The sequence below is a fragment of the Rhamphochromis sp. 'chilingali' genome (genome assembly GCF_963969265.1).
Source record: "Rhamphochromis sp. 'chilingali' genome assembly, chromosome: 4".
Classification (NCBI taxonomy): Eukaryota; Metazoa; Chordata; class Actinopteri; order Cichliformes; family Cichlidae; genus Rhamphochromis; species Rhamphochromis sp. 'chilingali'.
Window position 1 is genome coordinate 10304217 of NC_137948.1, and position 21937 is coordinate 10326153.

At 41.1% G+C, this 21937-nt stretch overlaps 2 protein-coding genes across 2 annotated transcripts; both read left to right on the plus strand.

The window, feature by feature from the left end:
• Window positions 1–1987: 1987 nt before the first annotated feature.
• Window positions 1988–17038, plus strand: mri1 (methylthioribose-1-phosphate isomerase 1). Its single transcript, XM_080881196.1, has 6 exons — window positions 1988–2541; window positions 3533–3756; window positions 9361–9530; window positions 9619–9795; window positions 9890–10114; window positions 12287–17038. The coding sequence occupies exons 1-6, from the start codon at window positions 2410–2412 to the stop codon at window positions 12418–12420; spliced, it is 1062 nt and encodes a 353-aa protein (XP_080737322.1). The 5' UTR covers window positions 1988–2409; the 3' UTR covers window positions 12421–17038.
• A 2652-nt stretch (window positions 17039–19690) lies between these two features.
• On the plus strand, window positions 19691–21818 carry cUnh19orf53 (chromosome Un C19orf53 homolog). Its single transcript, XM_080880749.1, has 3 exons — window positions 19691–19817; window positions 21106–21161; window positions 21256–21818. Exons 1-3 carry the CDS (start codon window positions 19730–19732, stop codon window positions 21400–21402), a joined length of 291 nt encoding a protein of 96 aa, XP_080736875.1. The 5' UTR covers window positions 19691–19729; the 3' UTR covers window positions 21403–21818.
• Window positions 21819–21937: the final 119 nt, after the last annotated feature.

Below are 21937 nucleotides of genomic sequence, written 5' to 3' on the forward strand. Positions count from 1 at the left end.
ATAAATGCAGTTTTTGTTTTGTCAAGAACACCCAGCCCGAGGGAGTGTTGATGCATGTGTTTGGTAAGGGTGTCTACTTAACTCTGAGGGTTTGTATAAAAACTAAACCTAAGAAATGTCAAATGATGACAACTACACTGAAAGAATGAGAAGAAAAACATCCCAGAAACCAGCTGAACAAAAACGAAAGAACAATTAAGAAACACATGTTTGAAACCACATTTGAGTATTGAGAATAAATTAAGCAGGGGTCAGTTTGCCCTTCCACATGGAAGACTTGGTTTAATTAATTTGAATTTTCTCTGCATCAGAAGAGGATGCAAATGTATTTATGTAAAGAAAAACACAAAAATCAGGCACCCGTTGACGATTCAACACGTATTTTCCTTGTAGTGGAATATTTCACTTATGCTTTCACTCCTTAGCAAGCACACTTTATCTCTCTGCAAACAGCAGAGTCTTTAGTGGCTTTTACTCAATGCCAAAGGGTAGAACAGGTTCAAATGCTTCTTGTTTTTCCTCTGTTATCCGCTTGTGTGACTCTCATTTCAGATAATGTGAGAGTCACAGACTTGTATATGAAGCACTGAGGTCTACTGTGCTCTTTACTCGTTAATGCAAATCATTTATGAGTCTGTGCTGTGGTTGGTAACATGATTTTAATTTTAACTAAAACAAAACACTAGGTGTGGGGAAAAATAGTAACTGGATTGAAAACAAAAACTAGACTTCAGACAAAAACTTGAAAAAAAACCCATGTAAAACATCTTTTAGGTTTATAATAATAAATAAAATAAAAATAATAATAATAATAATATACTGCTACAATATAATAATAGTGATAAACTTTTTAAACTTAATCTTAAATCGCCTCCCAAATACCTCCCAAATTATAGTAATAGTTAAGAACTGAAACACAAAGTAAGCTGAAAATAAACATTATAAATAAATAAATGAATAAACCTGCTCTGTAAACCAGCAGAAACAAAAATGTATTGTAAAATACTTAAAATGGAAAAATAAAACAGTTTTGTAATTTTATTACTTTTGGATTTTATGAAATTTTCACATCTTTACTTTTATTACATTAAAAAAAGTTTAGTTTCAGTTGAGATTTTATTACTTTCCGTGTTAGCCCAGCTTTTGCTTTCATCGTAATTTAGTTGTACAATTTACTTAAGGTAGCTAAGTTAGAGCAACTTGTTAATTGTGAGTGCACGGTACAGCACTGGCATATATACTACATGAATCCGTTGCAAAAAGAAAAATGAGGTTATTCTAAGTACTGTGCACTAACTTAGCTATATTAAGTAAACTGTACTTTGTATTTTGGCAATTTTTTTAGATTTTACGGTTATATTTAGAAGTTGAAACAGGTACAATAAAAACGAATACTGTGACTCAGTACTTGAGCATGTTGGACTCAAGACATTTCCTATACATTTTTTGCAGTGCTTATTTTAATCAAACTTCACAAGTCACTTTTGTTGGTTTTCCCTTTTAAGCAAAAGTCCAGTTTATATTTTTATTTCAGTTAACCGGTTTTTGTTTTTCCATTTATAATAATCTTGATTATATATATATCTGCACTGTGTTTAACAGGCATCGCCCCCACAGTCCCGTTGAGAGGATCCCCCATTGAAATCTACTCCGGTAACATATTGGATTGGTTTTTGCAGTGATTACTGCACACAGAGCATGCGGTGCTTGGTGGGAGGAGGTGTCGCCAGAAGACAGAAACAATAAAATCTTGGGACAAAAATAGACTTGTCTTTGCAGAAGGAGTCTGCTGTTGTTGGGGGAAGCTCGTGGTTCTTTGGTGTTATGCTAATAACGTGCGTGAGTGTGAAATTTCCCGAGACAAAAGATGGGGGGAAAGAAAAAAATAAGAGGAAAATGTTGGGGGAAGGGATGGCGCACAGAGGCATAAGAGGGGAGCCTTAAAGAAATTGGACAACCCCGCGAGACTTTAGTGGGCGTGGACACCGAGGCGAGGGCTTCCTGCTCGGATGAACACGTGGTTCCGTGTCTGCCTTCCTGCTCGTCTGTCAGTGTGTGTGTGTGAAGGTTTCCAGCCCTTCTCTCACTCCTCTCCCTTTCATCCTCCCATACAGCAGACAGCACACCACCTTCTCCTCTCCTTCCTCCGTCCCACTCGCACCTCCTCATCCTCCCGCTACACTTTCCTCCTCTTTGCGACGGGACTGCCGACAGCCAGGCCGCGGTCACTTCAGCGTGGATCAGCTCAGAGAGGGAGAACGAGTGTGTGTGTGTGAGTGTGTGTATATATGTGTGTGTGTGTGTGTAAGTGTGAGTGAGTGAGTGCGTGTGCGCGCACCCGCCGGCAACCGGTCCATCCGCGTTATTCCCTCTCACCCCCTTCCCGCTATCCTGCCTCGTTGCTCGGTCATGACGCTAGAAGCGATCCGCTACCGGACCGGGTCTCTGCAGATCCTCAACCAGCTGCTGCTGCCACACCAGACCGTTTACGATGACATCCGCTCGGTGCAGGACGCTTACGAGGCCATCAAGTCCATGAAGGTACGGGGTTCTTCTTCTCCCCTTTCTCCAAACCTTCTCCTTTCACCCGCTCCCCCAGCCTGCCCTGCACGCCTTCCGCATGTGCATTCATTCCCGTCATGCATGTGTGGGGTTTTTTGTGTTGTGTTTTGTATGTGTCGGGTCTTTTGTGCTCTCACCGCTGCATGCATGCAGGCACACATACATGTGCTCGCCGCCGTCGGCCTGTATTTTTGTTTTTGGACCTACCTGCAGCATCGTCTCACCTACCTTTAAACCATCCGTTATTTATAGTTTTCACATCATGTGTAAGCGCGATAAAACTGGGTGTCTGCGCTCACTGAGCCACCCAGCCATGAAATATGCCTTCCCCCCTCTCTTCCTCCTCCTCCTTTCTTTGGGAGAGATTATTGATGAATTATTAATGACCTTTGCCAGGGTTTTGTTTTTTTTGTTTTTTTTTGTTCGCGTTTTTTGGTTTTGTGCTGCACTCGGTGACACCTCCAGCTCCAGTTTGTCTCCACACCTGAAATCCTGAAATACCTGAGTGTTCACATACATGTAAGACGCTCAAGTTCTGTAACAGCTGGAGCATTTTAAGGTGTTTATTATTATCATTATTATTGTTGTTATTATAAGAGCCAAGAAGACACTAGACCTTTTGTCTTTCGAGTTGCACACACACTCACTAGCTGTTTGTTTGATCCTTTGTGTGTGTGTGTGTGTGTGTGTGTGTGTGTGTGTGTGTGTGTGTGTGTGTGTGTGTGTGTGTGTGTGTCAGAGTGAAGGAATGTGCCATAAGCAGAGGGGTGATGTCATGTTAATAAAGTCTAATGGTAGTGAGAGAAATGTCTCCAGTAACGGAGATGAGATCATTTTAATCAAAGCTGTCGTGACAACTTTTGGCTCTGTGTTCACCCACTTCCAGCTTTGTGCTGGAAAAACATTGATCGTCCTCTTTAAAACTGATGGTGATGATGATGACTACTGTCCTCTTCCTTTTCTCCTCCAGGTGCGCGGGGCTCCGGCCATCGCCATCGTTGGCTGTCTCAGCTTGGCCGTGGAGCTGCGGGCAGGCGCCGGAGGTGACGACCCTGTGACCTTCATCAGGGAGTCTCTGTGTCACCTGACCTCAGCGAGGCCCACCGCCGTCAACATGGGCCGCGCCGCCCGCGAGCTGATGGAGTTTGCAGAGAATGAGAGTATGGAGAAGAACTCTGAGCAGCTCAGAGAAAGGTAGACAGCAATTTGCGGTTTGTTGGTTATGTTTGATATGTTTGAGTGGAGTCACATTTAATTAATCGGATAACAGACAGTATTCTTCTTCGGGTCCTGCACGTCTGTTACTCCGGGACCTGTAGGCCACCTTACACTGATCAATCCCAACCAAAATCTTTGGCTGGTTTCTCAACTTCTAATCTACCTTAAAAAAACCTCTCTGTGGAGTAATTGATACATTTCTGCTGTTATGATCAGCGATTCACATGCATGCTGCTGATCCACATTTTTGATGATAGTTTCACGTTACTTCCTGGTCTACTGATGGTGGTTTGGGGTCAGAAAACACAGCAGTGTGCCAGTAAAGATGAGCAGGATGAAGTGCACAACAGGAGTGGGGGATGATGTCTGTATAGCAGTATATACCGGTACTGCATTGTTTCTTTGAAGGTTTGCAGGGGCTCTTAAGGAGTTCCCTCTCTCTTTGAGGTGTTGGACCAATGGGCAGTGATCTCGTGGGTTGCTGGTGGTTAGAGTGATTTTAAATTAATTTTATTTTTTAAAGCATGTTTTCTTCGCTAATGCATTAAAGCAGCACTGTTATTATTATTCCCTTTGATGTCAGAGTCTCCACATGTGGCTGACATATGAGATGCACATACCTTCTGTGCTATTTAAAATGAATGTGAGGAGCAGCTACAGTGAAACGTCGGGCGGTGTTTGTCTGTTGACTTTGCGTGTTTGATTTTTAAATTAGAACTTAATGTAAACACGTTTGCAGAGACTCTCGCTCGTCTCATCTCCTGAACTTTTTGTTTCACGGTGTGTGCATTTGCGAGTAAAAGACAAGTGGAGGACACGCAGGGGAGCTTTTTTACACTCAAAAACGGACTAAAAAAACTGGTTGAACCAAAAAAAAATGTAAATAATCAGGTGAATCTTCTCAGTATCTGTTCAGCTGATGTAAATCCACTTTTAGTCCCTAATTACAGCTGGATAGATCATTCTTCATTGTTTACGCAAACGGCTCTCACGCCGGCCTTTGTCTTCATGCTTTAAGTGAAAAATAAACTCCCAGGGTTTCTGTCTTACCAGCACTGGTAGCTCACTTCTGGATTTTTTTGGATCACGGTGTTTGCATTATGGAGGTGGAATAACAAGTTAACCATGTCCCTGTTAGCCACACACAGAAGCACAAAAATGCTATGGAAAAAAAGACATTCCAGCCTTTTCCCTTTTTAAGGATATTTGTTTTAATTGTATCTTGGACATCTTGCTTGGATTGTATTACAGAATCAATGGATTGTGTTAATATTATTCTTGTCTGCAACATACCATGATCGTATCGTGAGTTCTGGTACTTCCCTTGGACTGGTGTTATGTCATGCGAGAGATTACTCCGTTCCCCGGCATTGGCCACGTGATGGACAATCAGTTAGATAGTCGATGACTGACAGATGTTCTAGATCTTCTACAGGCTTATAAAGAGTTCACCTGATCGGAGAAACGCTTTGTGTGGTCTGGTTTATGATTTCAAACCCAAATCAACATGGCAGCTTAACTGAAAACGTTCTCATAATGGACAAATGTATGTTTTGAAATCATTTGGTATCACAAATACTCCATGCAGTTGTTGAAGTTATCTTTATTTGAGATGGACATTGACTAGTTTTACAGATTTTCAGTAGTTTCCACCAGACCGGTTTGGGGTTTGTGGCCTGCTGTTAGGCACACAGTGAGAGCTTGGTTCATGTTGTTCGCAGTAAGTCGGTCTTGGTTCGAGTTGGACACTGCTAGAGGTGCCATTTAACTTTTATGGAGAGAATTTTCATTCTTGTGGGTCTTCTGCTTTCATTAAATGATGACCTCCAGCTTACACTGGGGCATTTTCCAGCTGAGAGTGACAAGCAAAGAATGAGAATTGGCACCGCCAAACCCTAAAAAAGGTGGAGTGCTGTCTTCGGGTCTGGGAAAAGTTGCAGAAAATGGATTGATGGATGTGTCTGTGTAGGCTTTCATGACATACAGTGGATTCCTGAAATCCCAGGTATTTTGAACTCGCACCCACACCTCGCCATATGTGACCTCAATAGCTCGCACAATGGCGGGGTGGGGCAATATCTCAGAGGTTTTAGTCGTCGGCCACGGTGATGGTAATTACCCAAACCACCTTGGCTCATGCAATGACTCGTGTGACCAAGATTGGGTTAACGGCTCCTAGAAACGCCTCCAAACAGGACAGACCCCACTAGGGGTTTATGACCTGGGACTCTCTGAAAGTTACGCCTCTTATCCAAGACGTTTCTTCAGTTCTAAAACGTCTTCAACAAAACAAAGACAAAAAAACTCCTAAAGACATCCAGTTACCTTCTTTCCAACATTTGAGGTGGGAAATAAGCCACGTGGTCTTTGGGTCCTAACAATGATTCAAAGATTTGCAGATTTCCTTGTTTTGCATAAAGTAGTGGGTAACTTGCTGGAAATGCAGAGCTATGTGGACACATGCCTTCACTCTGTGATTTGCACATCTGCTAAAGAATGGTTCAAACTGTGAATAGCTGGCTTTGTAAAAGTTTCATCAGGAACAAAAAAACATTTGCATTTTAAAAACGTTCATTTATCTAAAGGATTCACAGACTTTATGCTGTTGAATGCAGAGGCAAAATTGCCAACTGATATTGACTGATATTAATATTTGGCGATATCTGACATCAGGTGAGATTTTCTTAATTCAGACATGCGTAACAAACACACTTCACTTTTTTTTATGTGTACTTATTTGTGAGTCTTAATATATCGGTGCTGTTCAGCAATAATCTTTTTTTTTTTTTTTTGCCACAGCAAATCATGAATTACTCGTTTACACTCAGCCCGACTGCTCGGATCAAAGAGTTTCCTCTGGTAGATAAACTATGCAGCATTAATATGCTCATAACATGATTGAATGGCGTTTTTTTTTTTGTCTGTTCTTTACTTTTTCCATTTTCATTTATTGGCCATCATAAACGTCGATACGAGCATATCCGCAAATAGTAGGGCTGTTCGATATAACGATATATGTCGGATGACGATAGAAAAACGTCTATCGTTTCATTTTACGCTATCGTTTGTTTCGTGGTGTCGCAAAATAAACTGTTCACGGCAATATTTTTTTTTATTGTTTTGATGGTCACTGTAGTAGCTATATTAATTTCTTAAAGTTCTCTCTTTCTCTTATATTTAATATAACCACACTACAGACGGACAAGCGCCTGTTTTTATGGGTTGTCATTAGCAACAACGACGGTAACACCATCGCATGTCCGCTTGTTTATTTTCCACATAAAACTTTCACAATAAAGCTCAAGATCCTGTTGAGAATTTTCAAAATAAACGGAATCACGTGAAAAAGTATGCCGAGTATTGACGGATGAGAAGCAAAAAAAAAAAAAAGAGTCGTCAGGTGCTAAAAAATAAACTTTAGACTCAAACGTTAGAACAGGCTTTTCCCCGCAGCACGCCGTGTAATAAATACTCACAAAGAAAACGGCGGCCGTTACAACTTATGTCTAAAAATGTATAGTTTCATGCATCGGTTAAAACACTCGACTCCAGCTACATGACGCCCAGCTGGAAACACTTCACCTACCTGAGATTCACAGAATTTACAGAAAATATTAAATTTTTTGTGATTTATATCGTTATCGGACGATAGATGTTTTATATCGGGATATGAGATTTAGGTCATATCGCACAGCCCTAGCAAATAGTTTTCTCTTTTACCTCAGAAGGGTTAAATGAGAATACAAAAAATAAATGAAAAAGTAAAGCTAGTGTCAGCCACACCGATATATCGGTCAGGCTCTACTGTCAGCTTTTCAGTTGTTTGCTCTGTATGAACTTGTTCTGTTACATGAAATCATCTCGGCTCTTCAGTTTTCCTCCTGAATGGTGTCTCCCGAGTTAGTTGCTGCTGTAACACTTCCTCATTTAACACCAGCTGCAGGTGTCTTGCTGAAGAAGTTGCAGAAGCTATCGGATCAGTTGTGAAGTGAAAATTGGAAAGCATCAATAGTATACATTTTTGCAGCTTATTAGTGTTAAAACCAAATTATCAAGTGGTAATTTTTACAGGGTTCACTTGTTAAATAGTGATTGAATAGCAATTTGATTCGTTTTTATTTTCAGACAAGTGGAAAAGAACACGTGTGAAAGACATTGGTGTTTCTTGGTGACGGAAAACGTTCAGTCTAGGTGGATAATGTCTGTCAGGGGCAGATGATGCAGCTTGTTTTTGACAGAAGGGAGTGATCTACTTTACAGTAACCCCGGCCTCAAGGCAGCGATTCACTTAATTTTGTGCAGAAAGCTACGTAGAGTTAAAAGAAGAAAATGCTGGTGCCAAAGCATGAATCAATATTTACTGCGGTTGCACCAATACATGCATTTCATGGTAACTGTTCCAGTTAAGAAGCAAGTGTTTCAGTTCATCAGTCACTGGCCTCTATGCTTATCAGTGATTGAATGTTTTCCTGACTTTCGTGTCAGTGGGCTGAACATAAGGGGGCCCTCGTCTTCGTCACCGTTTTTAGGTCAGGGATCAAAGTAACGCCATGTCAGTCGTTAGCATCCACTCAAAGGAATTTGTTGAAAATAAGCACTTTTTTAACAGGTATTTTAATTGACCTTTAAGCTGGTATTGTGCAGCACGCTCGTTATAATTTGCTTTCAAGGAGTCAAAAGGTCTCTTTGGACGTTGGCTGCTTTTTCACTCCTTTTGCACTTTTTAGCTGAACATTTTCAGAGGTTTGTTCGTTAAGCCACTTGGAACACTGACTTACGAGTCATTCGAGCCCTGTCCAAACAAAGTGTCCCTTTAAAGACTGTGGAAACTGAAAAGGTGACTAGCTCCCTTCCCACGTGTTAAATAAATATGTTAGATTTCCATTACAAAGCAGTGAGTCACATTGCTTGGGGTGACTGTAGCTCAGAGACCTGGTCAGGTAGAGCAGGTCACCCACTAATGGAGAGGATAGTAGTTTGATCCCTGCATGCCACATATCCTTAGGCAAGGTACTAACCCCAAGTTACTCTCTGAGTGTGAATGTTAGATACAAAGCACTTAAGCATAGAAAAGTGATTGTGTGACTGGGTGAATGAGGCATATTTGTATAAGGTGTACAGTAGAAAAGCTCTATATAAGAACCCGTCCATTCATCTGAGAATAAGTTGGGCTAAAGAGAAACACTGTAGTGGTGGAGTGAAAGACCTAGCAGGTAACCATGGAAGATTTATGTTACTTTAAACTTGGTGTGGTTTGAATTGTGGGCCAGTCTCCAAAAACACTTGTGCAAGTGTTTACTTGATAATGCGTGTCTGCAAGGTAAGAATCGAGACTGTGCAGCAAGAATAATGTAAGAAAGTGAGAGAAAATGAGGGAGATGTGGCACAGCTATGGCAGAAAAAGAGAAGGAACAGCATGAAGAAAAAGATTGTGTATGAGAAAAGCGGAGAAAGCAAAGTCATGACAAACAGAAACACAAAGCCGTATTGCTCCTGCAGATATGATGGACACATTGAACCCACAGTGGCAGACATATATCCTCTTCTCAATTCCCACCTCTTGTGGCCCCCCTCCTGCAGTGTAATTGCCTGGATCGAAGACATGCTGGAGCGTGACGTCAATGACAACAGGAAGATCGGTAACTATGGAGCTCAGCACATCCTTTCTGGCGTCCCCAGGGACTCGGTGACCATCCTCACACACTGCAACACCGGCTCGCTGGCCACAGCTGGATACGGGACGGCGCTGGGTGAGACTGGAGCGCTGGCTCTGAATGAGAAAAGAAGGTGGTTGTTGAAATATTTAGAGCACTGTAACTGATATGAGTCTGTGTGTAGGCGTGGTGAGAAGCCTCCACGCGCTGGGCAGGCTGAAGCGCGTGTACTGCACAGAGACGAGGCCGTACAACCAGGGGTCCAGACTGACGGCGTACGAGGCTGTAGCGGAGGGAATCCCTGCCACGCTTATAACAGACAGCATGGCAGCTCTCACCATGAGGGAGATGGACATCACAGGTGTGTGTTTGTGTCCCATCACGTCTCCTTCACTTCACTAAAACCTCACGTTTTTTTTTTCTTAAGACTTCCTTTCTGCTGTTTTCTCCCTCAGCTGTGGTGGTGGGTGCAGACAGGGTGGTTGCTAACGGTGACACAGCCAACAAGGTCGGCACGTACCAGCTGGCCATCGCCGCTAAGCACCATGGGATACCTTTCTATGTGGCGGCACCCAGCACGTCGTGTGACCTGAGTCTGGAGAGCGGGAGGGACATCATCATCGAAGTGCGCCCCCCCGAGGAACTCACTTCTATAAACGGGGTTCCCATCGCTGCCCCAGGTAAGGCGTGAGGGATGTCTGTGCAGAGAGAGCACTTAAATAAGCGCGAGCTCGGTAGAGTATCGACAGGAAAGCATCAAGGTTGGAGAGGAGATGAGCTTGGCCCAGTTCCAAAGTCAGCCCAGAGGCTTAAGCACCGAACACACTCAGAGTTAAATTGGCATCACATGAAACGTAAGTGCCAGAGTGAAGGAGGCTGTTAGCTCATATGTCCTGCACAGAGGCGCCCTGTGGCCACTAATGTGCACACAAAGTTCTTCTGTCATCGTCCTTTTTATTTTCTCGCCGGGTTTTCTTTCTTGAACTTTCTTGCAGGCCATTTATGCGTCTTTAGTAGTCAGTGGCATGATAGAGATAAGAGAACAGAGTCATTTTCACACATGCACCACCGCCCACAGAGGTGTACGTGACACCGCAAATGTCAGACGCATTCAGGTGGGACTTTAACTGGTTTTTAACCTCTCAGCTCTCCAGTACAAAGTCTGTGTGATGTCATGTGCTGCTGAACAAATTATGGAGCTAACAGTCCGGCGTATTCAGTGCTAGTGAGTGGGTGTCATGTGTCTAGCTGCCTCTACATGGGGAGCTCCTTTCAGCTGAACCGCATGCATCTGAAGCAGACTGTTTACTGCTCTGCGCTGCATTACAGAAAGAACAACTGTGCAAAGCTGGCCAAAGTTCATGTGTGGAAATGGCCTGTGCTTGGACAGAAACACAGTGGAAATGTGTGAGGGCAAACTAAAGTCTGGATTATCAGTAAATATATTAATGCTATGCACTTTGGAGTGCTCAGAGCAGCCCTACTGAGCTCAAGTGCCCATATACCTTACGGCTGAAGCCCAGGTTTGAGTCTGACTTGCAGCCCTTTGGACCTGAGCCTGAGTCTGTCGGATCAAACCTTGAAAATGTATTTTAGTTGAGTTTGTGAGAGTTTAGTTGAGTCATTTAATCTCTAGGTACCCAGTGACATCACAGTAATTGTGCTGAATTAATGAGTACACAGGCCCCCGGGGACGAGGATGTGTGCTTGCACATTCGTTTTTTCCACTCTTTAACTTTCCCCACAGACTTTAATAATTATGAATTAACCTTTAGTTAAGGTTTTGGTGTACTAGAACCACACTGTTGCAGTCGTTAAACATTCCTTTACCACAGTAAAGAAATGCGTAACGAGCAGTGTGGGGTGTAGTCCTGCTGCTGTTTGAAGGAATAATAAACCCGAGACAGAAAGCAGGGTCAACAAACTCTGAGTCTAACTGTGGGAGACTCTGAATATCCAGAAAGGCTGATCAGACTTAGTTAAATCAACTCTGAGTATGTTCACCCTGATTGTAGCGCGATTAGGGAAAGAAAGCTATCATCAGTGGAGCTCCGATACTATGATTTACCCCGGCGACAGGTAAATATAGAGCACAGCCTCCATTTTAATCCAGTGTACTGAGAAATATGAACACGTTTCACTTAAAACCATGATGTTTAGTTTAAAAACAAGAGGGCAGTCCACTCAGCGTCCACTCAGTCATCGCTTACCCACTTTCAGTTTGTATTAACAGGAAAAGACGGAAAACCTAACACAAACGTACATTTTTAAAATGATTCTGCTTCTGACCGGGACACAAATGCAGTAACAGCAACTGTAAATAAGAGTATGTTTTATTATGACCTACTTGTAGTTTTTGTACATAAGTAAGACTGATTCGGGTCTTTTCGAGTGGAAAAGATGTCAAACTTTAAGCTTTTTGGGCGTCTGTTTTGCTTGGCAGTATTTAATGATAATTTAATCCTAAGTGTGCAGACAGTGTTCGAAAACTCACATTAAGGCACATTATTTCAGACATAGTCTTAAAGTTATTCAAGCCTCTTTTTGACTCAGGAATCTTCACATCTTCAATATGACGAGACTTTTTTCATCACAGCAACAGATTGCGACACATGATTATTCATATTGATGATAGATTTTTATTTTTTAAATCAATCTTCATCTTGTTGTTTAAATCAATGTTTAAACAACTGACAAGGAGCACGTTGGGCTCAGTGTCAGACCGTTCAACTGGGTTTTAATTCTCAATATTGTGTTCAGTACAGCTAGCTTACACGTTAGTGCACTTGCATTATAATAACCTGTGAATTGTGTTGTGTGACTAACACCTCATTCCCGGCCGCTTCCTGCAGGTATCGAAGTGTGGAACCCGGCCTTCGACGTGACCCCTCACCAGCTCATCACAGGGGGCATCATCACAGAGCTGGGAGTCTTCCTCCCCTCTGAGCTCCAGGCGGCGCTCACCGGCCGCCTCACTGCCCTCTAGAGCCACTCGGCTCCTCCTGCTGGTCCGTGCGCACCACTGCACGTTTACGTCACACTAAGAGACACTTTCTCATCATCACAGACGCCGCACAGTTGTATTTCTAATTGAATTTTGTTCAATACACAGTCACTGTTGCATTCAGTGGTGCACACAGGAAAAATAATATCTTGTTTGTCACTTTTCCACATACACAGCTACATAGAGTCTCACTGCAGGGAGTCGAGTAGCCACACACGTGCGGTCTCCCCTTTCTTTTAAATCCCCGTTCTGTCTTTACCTTTCACCTCCAAAGCTTTCCATTGCATCTGTCATTGTCTCTTTCAGCCTCTCTTTCCAAATGGCTTCTGTACCAACAAAAAAAAAAAGAAGCTCAGCTGGACTCGAACCCAGAAATTCAATTTGGCAAACAAACCTAAATGCGACCTTACGAAAGTCACATTGTAACAACTTAAAGAATAAAACGAAAGCCTAAATAGCACGACTGGTTCTTTAATTTGAAACAAGTCGTGGTTTCTAAAATGCTGCTACCTACTTGTAAATATATATATCCTTGCTGGTAGTGTGTACATATGTAGAAACTAACCCCCGCTCGTGAAACGCGCCGCTTTTTCATCCAAATAAGCGGTTATGTAAAAAATACATTTCGCATCTAAAAATGTTATATTAACATTTCATTTCTTTTGCTCAGTGTAGGAACTTTTTTGTAATAGACAAATTCACATTTTTAGCTCATAGTCTTAATATGGAAGAATTTTGTGTGTCAAAATAATTGAACGATCGGTCACGCTAGTCAGCTGAAGCCTTTAACGTCACATGGCTACTTTTATACCTCACTCCTTATTTGCGTTTTGCTCTTCCCAGTTATACTGTATCATACCACACATGTACTCTCGTAATAGACTTGTATAAACTGATCAGCCACAGCATTAAAACCACCTGCAGAAACGGGTCCAGATCGGTCTCTTTCTGATGCATCCCGCGGCCGCTCGATCAGATTTAGACCCGGGGAGTTTGGAGGCTGGTCAGCACTTTGGGCTGCCTGTTACCCTTCTCTGTAAGGAAGAATCATTAAAAAAAAATAGGAGTTAAAGGAGTAGTTTGCCTCAAAATTAAGGTTTAGTTGTTGGCTTGTGTGCACATCAGTCAAGACTTTAAAATAATTTTTCGATGTCAGCTTTCCTGCTTAGAAACGAATCTCTCTCCAGATGGTGCGTTTAACTACATCAGCCTCAACACACGAAAAGCTGCACAAAAAAGGATTTTTACTCTCACACTTCCTGCTCTGCGTGACGCAGCAGACGGACACAGCTGACAAGTAGAAGAAAGAGATAGTTGCTTTGATTTGACTCCAAGCTAATGGTTAGGTTGCTCTGTGACCACAGTGTCATCATAACAAACCGCTTTGCTAACACATCCGCCTTGATGGCTTGTTTTAACATTGGGTTAAGCAGCCTAATGATTATATTCCAAACCATGTGAGTGAAATCTCCAGTGTTCAGTCCTTTGTTGCGTGTCATACACCCACATCTCTGCCTTTATGTCAAGCTGCTCTTAACTGCCAAATAAATACCAAAATACTCTTTTAATATCTCTGTTATTTTGTGTGTTGTTAGTTTGTTTTGCCACTAAAGTGTGGAAAACAAATCAATGCAGTTTTAAAGCCCTCCAGTATTGACATCGTGATGGCGTTTCAAAGTGTCAGAGACACAAAACTTGGTCTAAAGGTGAAGTCTTAGATTTCAGACTAACTAGTTGGGCCATACAAACCTGAGAGACTCACAAATTTAATGTGGGGGTGAGTAGGAGCTGACTGTCTCTTTTTGTGGGGGCATGAACTACTCCTTTATGATGGAGGGCATCTTCTGCGTTATGTACTTTTACGCCACCACCAATGAGAATGTAACATTTAAGTCGTATAAATGTTGTTTTCGTTTGGGGCCGGACGTCAGACACTCAGCCACTTCTTGCCTTTGCGCTCACCTTCGAATGTGTTTCGACCGCTTGGACTAATCCCTCCTCATAAACTCCCAGACATGCTCGCGACTCGCCGAAATCTGTGCCGCGAGCGACTGAAAGCAGGTCGATATCAAGAAGTACACAAAGGTTTTGTTTTTTTTCTCAGAAGTTATTGTTTGACATTTCTGGCCCCTGAGTTTCTTTTCTCTATCCTGATGAAAGAACAGGACTATAAAGGAAAAATGAATTTCATAATAGTAGGAAATGCCAAACTCGTCTAGTGCTGAAACTATTTGTACAGGAAAAGAATGAATATCCTAACAATATAGCAGTTGTTTAAAGGGAACCTATTATGCTTTTTTCCATATTTTTATTCTTGGGCTCTAGTAGAGTAGATTTGAATGATTCACAGTTAAAAATAGTTCTTGTTTATTTTATTTATCCTCCAGTTCATATGCCATCTGAAACAAGCCATTTTAGCTCCTGTCCATGGAAGACCTTTAAGAAATCCCTTTATGAGCATCCAGCATTGTAACAATATGTGTGCATTTATAACAGAAAATAAAGCATTTTCACACAAAATACTAGTTGAAATTTTACACCCAATATTTGGACCGTCCGTCAAGTTAGTTGCCAACTTACTAACTGATAAATCCAGCATCGTTAGGCAGACTGATTGATGCAAGCCTGTGTTTGAGGTCTTGTATCGTGATTTGAATGCACTGAATTTTTGCCACCTGGCCTGCAAGCTTACGGTGCATTTGTCGTTGCGAGAGGCTTCGTAGAAACATCCCAGACGTCTCTTATCTGCGTGCTGACACCTAATCATTTACCCAAAGTCACCAGGTCCACACTGTTTGCTGCCTTACAGGTGCAGCCTGATTGTAGCTTACTGATGTAAGGCAGTAGTCCCCTCGCTCCGTCCTTCAACAGAGTTCATATCGTGTTGCCAGAGTGCTTAAAGGCTGAGGCAGGCAGTAATATTTTTTTGTGGTTATTGGACAAAAAATCCTTTAATAACCTTTCAGCATATTGTAATTCAAGTGCTCTCAGAGGAAACCAGACCTCTGAACCATCTCTTCACTCTGTTTTCAGGCTTTATTAGATCTAGCCTACGTCTTTGTTCAATCACAGGCCTAATGGCTCCTCTGCAGATGTGCAGAGGAGTCCTTTGCACATACTTCAGATTGTGAAAAGTAGCAGAAATTCCTGAAGGAAAATATGATTTTCAAAATTCACAGCTTGCACTGCGTCGCAGTCTGGTTTTTTGTTTTGTGGTTTTCCTTGTATATTACCTGAAACTCGGCCATAGCAATTGAATGGTAACATTTTTGTTTCATTTGAAAATACAAAGCCCGATGGCATGTTGAAATCTCAGACTTGCCTGTTGGCGGCGTGTTTTATGCCTATTCAAACATTTTTGCCTCGTGCAGAAAGAACAAAACCTTGTTAAAGACGCCCTAAAAACACAGACAGCGTTTTGATTTTTGTGCTCTGTGTCAGAAAATGCTATCCCACTCCTACACACAGTGTCACCACTCTTTTGTGAGTGAGTGGATTTACCTGCACACTCATAATGGTGAAATGTGTCCATATAAACACACATGAAACGTGATTGTACTCCTATGTGCGTCAGTCAGTATCAGTGTAAATGGCCGGAAACTGCGGAGATGGCTCAGCTGATGCATAAATGAGCGGAAACGCGATACTGTAATTACGCAGGGTTATGACTAACATCAAGGTTGAAAAGCAGTGCTCTAGACCAGCATGGTAATGTGCATGTAAATGCATTTACTGACTCGATTAGAGAGATGTCAGAGGTCTGGCCACAGGCACCACCACCTCACACATTGACTGTCTACTACACAACTTCTCTACTCTACAGGACCACAGGGAGGTTCTGAGAAAACATCATTTTAAAAAACAAAACAAAAAGCTTAACATCAATAATTACGACAGTGTCTATTGTCTATATCTTAAGATATGCTGTAATGTAAGCTCATTTCTTCACTTTCTTCCTCATCAATCATCACCTCTCTCACCCATCAAACCTCAACTCACAAAGATGCTGGTAGGTCACACGCAAGTGTTAAAAAATTTCTTTCGTTTTGTAAAGTTAAAGACTTCATGCTTTTTTTGGGGGAGGGGGGGATTTTAGACAATTTTCCTGACATATGTAGCAATTTTATGGCCCGTTAGATGCGCCGCCTGTCATTTCTGTTTAAGAGGTACAAGATTTTTGTTTGTCTGTAGGTCATGATTATAACTGTTCTGCTGTGGTTTGTTGGTTTATTTCATGATTTCATTGTGATTCCTAGTGACTAGGCCATTAGAGCACCACACTGGGGAGGCCTCCTCAACCATACGCACTACCTCTCCGTCTGCCTGCACGGACTCGAACACTGAAATGCATGAACACAAGCACTTAATGCGCCAGCCTGCAGCAGAGCAGATTGACAAGGTTGATGAAAAGAAATATGGATTACAATTTTCACTCGTTTGTATCTTGAACGCTAAGTGACAATTAATTTGTGGCGGTGCTTTTAGTTTGCCAAAGTAGCCTAGATTCAGGCTCGTCTGTTATTTTAGGTTGCAGTTGAATTACAATACCTTGCAGATGTCTCGAGTTTTCCCTCATTTCTTTATATTTCACTTCTAATAAGTCACATTTTCTTGTTATTTTTTTTATTTTATTTTAAGTGGTCTTGAGTAATAGTTCTGTAGGCTTTCTAAAGGTCTTTCAAAGTTCTTCTTGGGACATTGGCTGCTACATAAAATAGTAAAATGGTATATTTGCCCCAGCAATGTGATTCCCGAATAGCTATTAGCCAAAAATTTTGCATATCTCAGCATGGAGTGCTCTGAGTTCTTAAAAAATTTGAGGAAAGTGGACAAAAGAAGAAAAGGCCGGTCTGTAGAAGTGTCTACAGCAGAAAGTGTTTTTTGTCTTATATACTTACATATTTGTTACCATGTTTTCATAAATTGGTGCAGTTATTTCCAATTTCTTAGCAAGATATAAAGAAATGAGGGGTGACTTTTGCACAGTACTGTATTTCTGTATTACGGATTAATGCTTTTTAAGCAGCAGCAATATAATGTCGTATTTTAAAAAGAGATAACGCAGTCCTCTCCTTCCAAAAAGGCCAAAACATGGATAATAATGAGGTGCCAAAATCCAGCGCCGCCTGTCTCGTACTTTCCAAGTTGATTCGATTAATCATAGCAGATGTGTATGCATTATAAAGCGATTGGTGCAGTCTGCATTTACCATGGAAGGAGTGTTGTTCAGATGGCCTCTTTAAGTGCAAGTATGTTGTTGTTGTTGTTGTTGTTGTTGTTGTTCTTGATAATCACCTGGTCTGGGTTTGATTTTGTAACATGTGGAAAGTGTTCTGAACTGGGTTTTATTTTTTTTTATATATTTACGTATATGAATATAATGCTGTAAAGTGCAGTCATAAATTAAGAGATTTCTCTTTCACATCAATAAAGGAAAGAAGTAAAACCACAGCAAAAATGCACAAGTAGAATTTGCCTTTTTGTCATTTATTGAGCAAAATTGTGAATACATGACAGATGACATAAAAAGTAACCAAGTCTTTGGCCTCAGAGGTGCCGATGAGCGGGCTACTATCACCTCACAACAAGGTTCCTGTTTTGAACATGTGTGGGTTTGATTTCTCTCTCCAGAGCATTTCATTCCCAAATACTTGGTCTTTGTCATATGTTCACTGGGAAACTGAGGCCTTTTTGTTAGCAGGCCTCCCATGCAGGTCAAATGTGTAACCAGTGGCTGCAGGATTGTTCTGCAGATTGTTCTGTGAAATTTGGCAGACTGGGGGACATGGGATAAAATTGCTGGGATGGCAGTCCTAGAGGGACAGGAGTTAACAATTCCACCTCACAGCAAGACGTCTATGTTCAAACTCAAGTTAACTTAAACGCTTCCTTCAAGTGTTTAAGTTAACTGGTGATTCTAAACAGTCTGTAGATGTGGACTGAACAGACTATGGCTCTCTTTTCTTTGTGTTAGCTGTGAGGGCCTGGCAACCTGTCCAGTATGTGCTACCTTTTTTTTCCCCTCACAGTGTCACCTGGGATAAGCTCCATCTCCACCACAACCTTGAAATGGAATAAGTGGATGAGCCACACGCTGTTCAACCAGCATTTGTCACAAGTCAGTCACTGTGGTTGTGTTGGTCCCTTCTGCCTCAACAAAGAAATCATCAACAAAACACAAATATCCTTAGTTTTTGTGCTAGGTTTATTCATCCACTACCGTTTATGGCTTCAAGGACTCTTTTGAACTTGGAATAGCGATAGCAGATGTCAGAGGTGTGAAATAAGACTGGTTCCACCTGTCCCTAAAGTACTGGACCTTTAAAAAGGATAACAATGCTAATGACACAAAACCACTAAGGAGTGATTTAAAAAGAAGAAATGGTTGGTCATGGAATCGCTTAAATTAAGGTAAGCACAAATGGCCACATATTTTCTAAAAGCTGAATTAAAGCGTTGTTAAAGGTTACAATGAAAATATCACATTATTACATAGAAATCCACCTGAATCAAGGTTTAAGTTGCTCTACAGCTTTGTCACTGCGAGCCGGACAGCACAGACTGTGCAGTCATTTGCAAAATGCAGCAAAAGACTCATCGCCCCGAAATGCAGAACTGATCGCCACAGTAAATCCTTTGTACCGGTGGCAATAAGACTGTACAGCTCTTCCTCACTCTGTAGGTGATTTTCCTAAGACTAATACCAATGTTATTCTGTTCCTTTTCAGACCGTGCAATATCACCCAACAGTACCTTATTGAATATTTGTTTCATCTCCCCATCATACGCTGCTACTCCCTTTATTCAATTGCACAACACTATGTCACCTTCTAGAATCGCCTGCACTGATAGTTAAGTTATTTATTCTCCAGGATATAGTTATATTGTTACTTTGTTAGAGTTATTTGATACTATATTTTGCACTATCTTACTGTATAATACTGTATACTGCTATTCTTATTGTATATCTTATTCATCTGTTCCTCTGTCTCTCCTGCTGCTTTGAGCATATCATATGACAAAAGAATTTCCCTCGGGATAAACAAAGTTATACTTATCTTATTTGCAAGAAGATACTTGAATATCAAGTAAATTAAGTTTAAAAGGGACAAAGTAGGTTTAGACTTAAGTTTATGAAAGTGTTCGTGTGATTCTAATGCAGCGCTGAACTTCATTTCCAAGGCTGTACTAAACAGCTGTAAGCTGATTAACCAGCAGGTGGCGCTAATGACAAAAAGAAGGCTATAAAGCACCTTTTTATGCAAAGAAGAAAAAAACGGAGGAAGCAAAAATGGCTCAGGGTTCGCAGAAGTTTAAAGCTCAGCGTCCAGGATCCAAAAAACAACAACAGAGCAAACAGAAAGGCCCGAAGAAAGGAGGTATGGCTCTGATTTCTTTCCCTTATGAAGCCCGATGATTAAAAATATTAACAATAACGTGTGAAGTATTTTTAGTCGGTCAGCAGCTCCACCATGTGCCCCGCCTGTAAACAGCTGAGCACGTTTCAGATTATTTACCTCAAACATGTGGACAGTCTGTCCAGCACGGATATTTAAACAGCAATGAAACCAGTAACCCACTAAAGCCTTTCAAAAGCACACAAAAAACAAGTACAAATAAAAAAAATAAGGGGGTCGAGAGTAAAACAGAAACATCAAATTAGCTTCATGCCTTTGTAAGCAAGCTAGTGACAGATGGATACGGTATTGATGCCACAAGGGAAATGATTGTGTTACAGCAGCAGAATAAAGAATAGAAATAGTACAGTCTACAATAAATAAACAGCATAGTTAAAATGCCACAGGTGCAAAGTACACAGTGCAAGTACTGATATATAGAACAGTGGCTAAAATGTTATAGAACAGTGAAAAAAGAGAGTAGTGCACATCACATTAACATATCTATCTAGATAGATAGATATCGATAGATAGATATCGATATCGATCGATAGATATACGCACGCACACACATATATATTTATATACATATATATATAAAAGAAACGGCTGCAGGAAGGCATAACTCGGAAATATGTGTGTCTTAAGGAGTATTTAGTTGTCACAGAAACTCAGAACTGATGAACTTGTGCAGAAAGGCGGGACAAGTTTGGATGTGATCCAATCAGAATTAATATTGTTAAAAAAAAGTCTCCCAAGTTTCCTGTTTTTTTTATGAAAATGTGACAAAATGTCAGCACTTGGGAGCGAGAGAAGTGTAAACTTACAGACTTAAATTTGATATCAAGGAAAACTGTAAGCCATGGGGAGCAACTTAAAGTGAACTTTCTGAGGAATGCTTAAGCTGTTTTCTGACGTGTCTTTATTAAAGTCTTAACTAATACATAATGAACATTTTAAAATATGACCTCAATTAGAGTCACAAATGAAGATAAAACACAGTATGCTGTAAGCTTGCCGGCCTTTTGAATGACACGTGAGTGAACACATGTCACAAATGATTTCAAAAGATGGTGATAACAAACATTCAGCTCAAAATTCACAAAATTCATTAACCGCTGTGATGTCATGGTGGCTACATCCATCTTTCATATACAGACTGTAGTTTTTGCAGGGTATACCAAAAAGCGCTTGAGCTCCATCTGATGGACAAACCTTCAGAGTATCTGAAAAAGGAAAGTTGATGTTTGTGACACTTTCTGTTACAAAGGGAGGATCATAGCACCGAAGAAGGCTCAAGTGGTTCAGCAGCAGAAGCTGAAGAAGGTGAGGAGGACAAGTGACAGGAAATCAGAGGAATTTAACAGTGAGTACAGGTCTGAGCTTGACCCGCTTTAACTTGTCTCCAACTCTGCTGAAGGGTCTAGAGGTTGCCATCAGGAACAAGATTGAGCAGGAGGTGACCCAGAAGGCCAGCTCCTCCCTCCACAAGCCGCTGAGTGTGATTAAAACTCCCGAGGCTAAAGGAAACCCTGGAGCAGCCCGTCCTGGAACCAGCTCCAAATAAAACCAGCTCGCTCGAGACCTGAGTCTTCTGGTTTTATATTACAAATTGATTAAAATGAAGTTTGAATGGGTTGCAATTAATATCAAATGTTACATGTCCTGCTTTGTTTTGTTTTTTTGACTGCAAGCTGACTTCCATGTTTTTAAGAAGTTAATCCAAAACATTTAGCGATTACACTCACTGGACAGGTTACATCAGGCTGTCACAGGATTTTATCTTTTCCTGCAAAGATAAAATCGACAAAGGAGACAGATTTTTGGTACTCTGTCAGATTATTCTGTAGTTATCACTGTACAGAAAAATTGTATTGTAAAATGTATAAATGGGCTTGATTTATTTAATCTTTTGTGTTGATAAAGTGTTTTGTCAGCTTGCTTTTTAAAACTAAAGATGATCAGTTCACTGTCTCTCTCTAATCTGTTGTGAGAATGTTTACACACTGCACTGTCAATAACTATGAAACTATATATATATATATATATATATATATATATATATATTTATTTTTAAATATGAAAATTTTTTGGGTGTCACT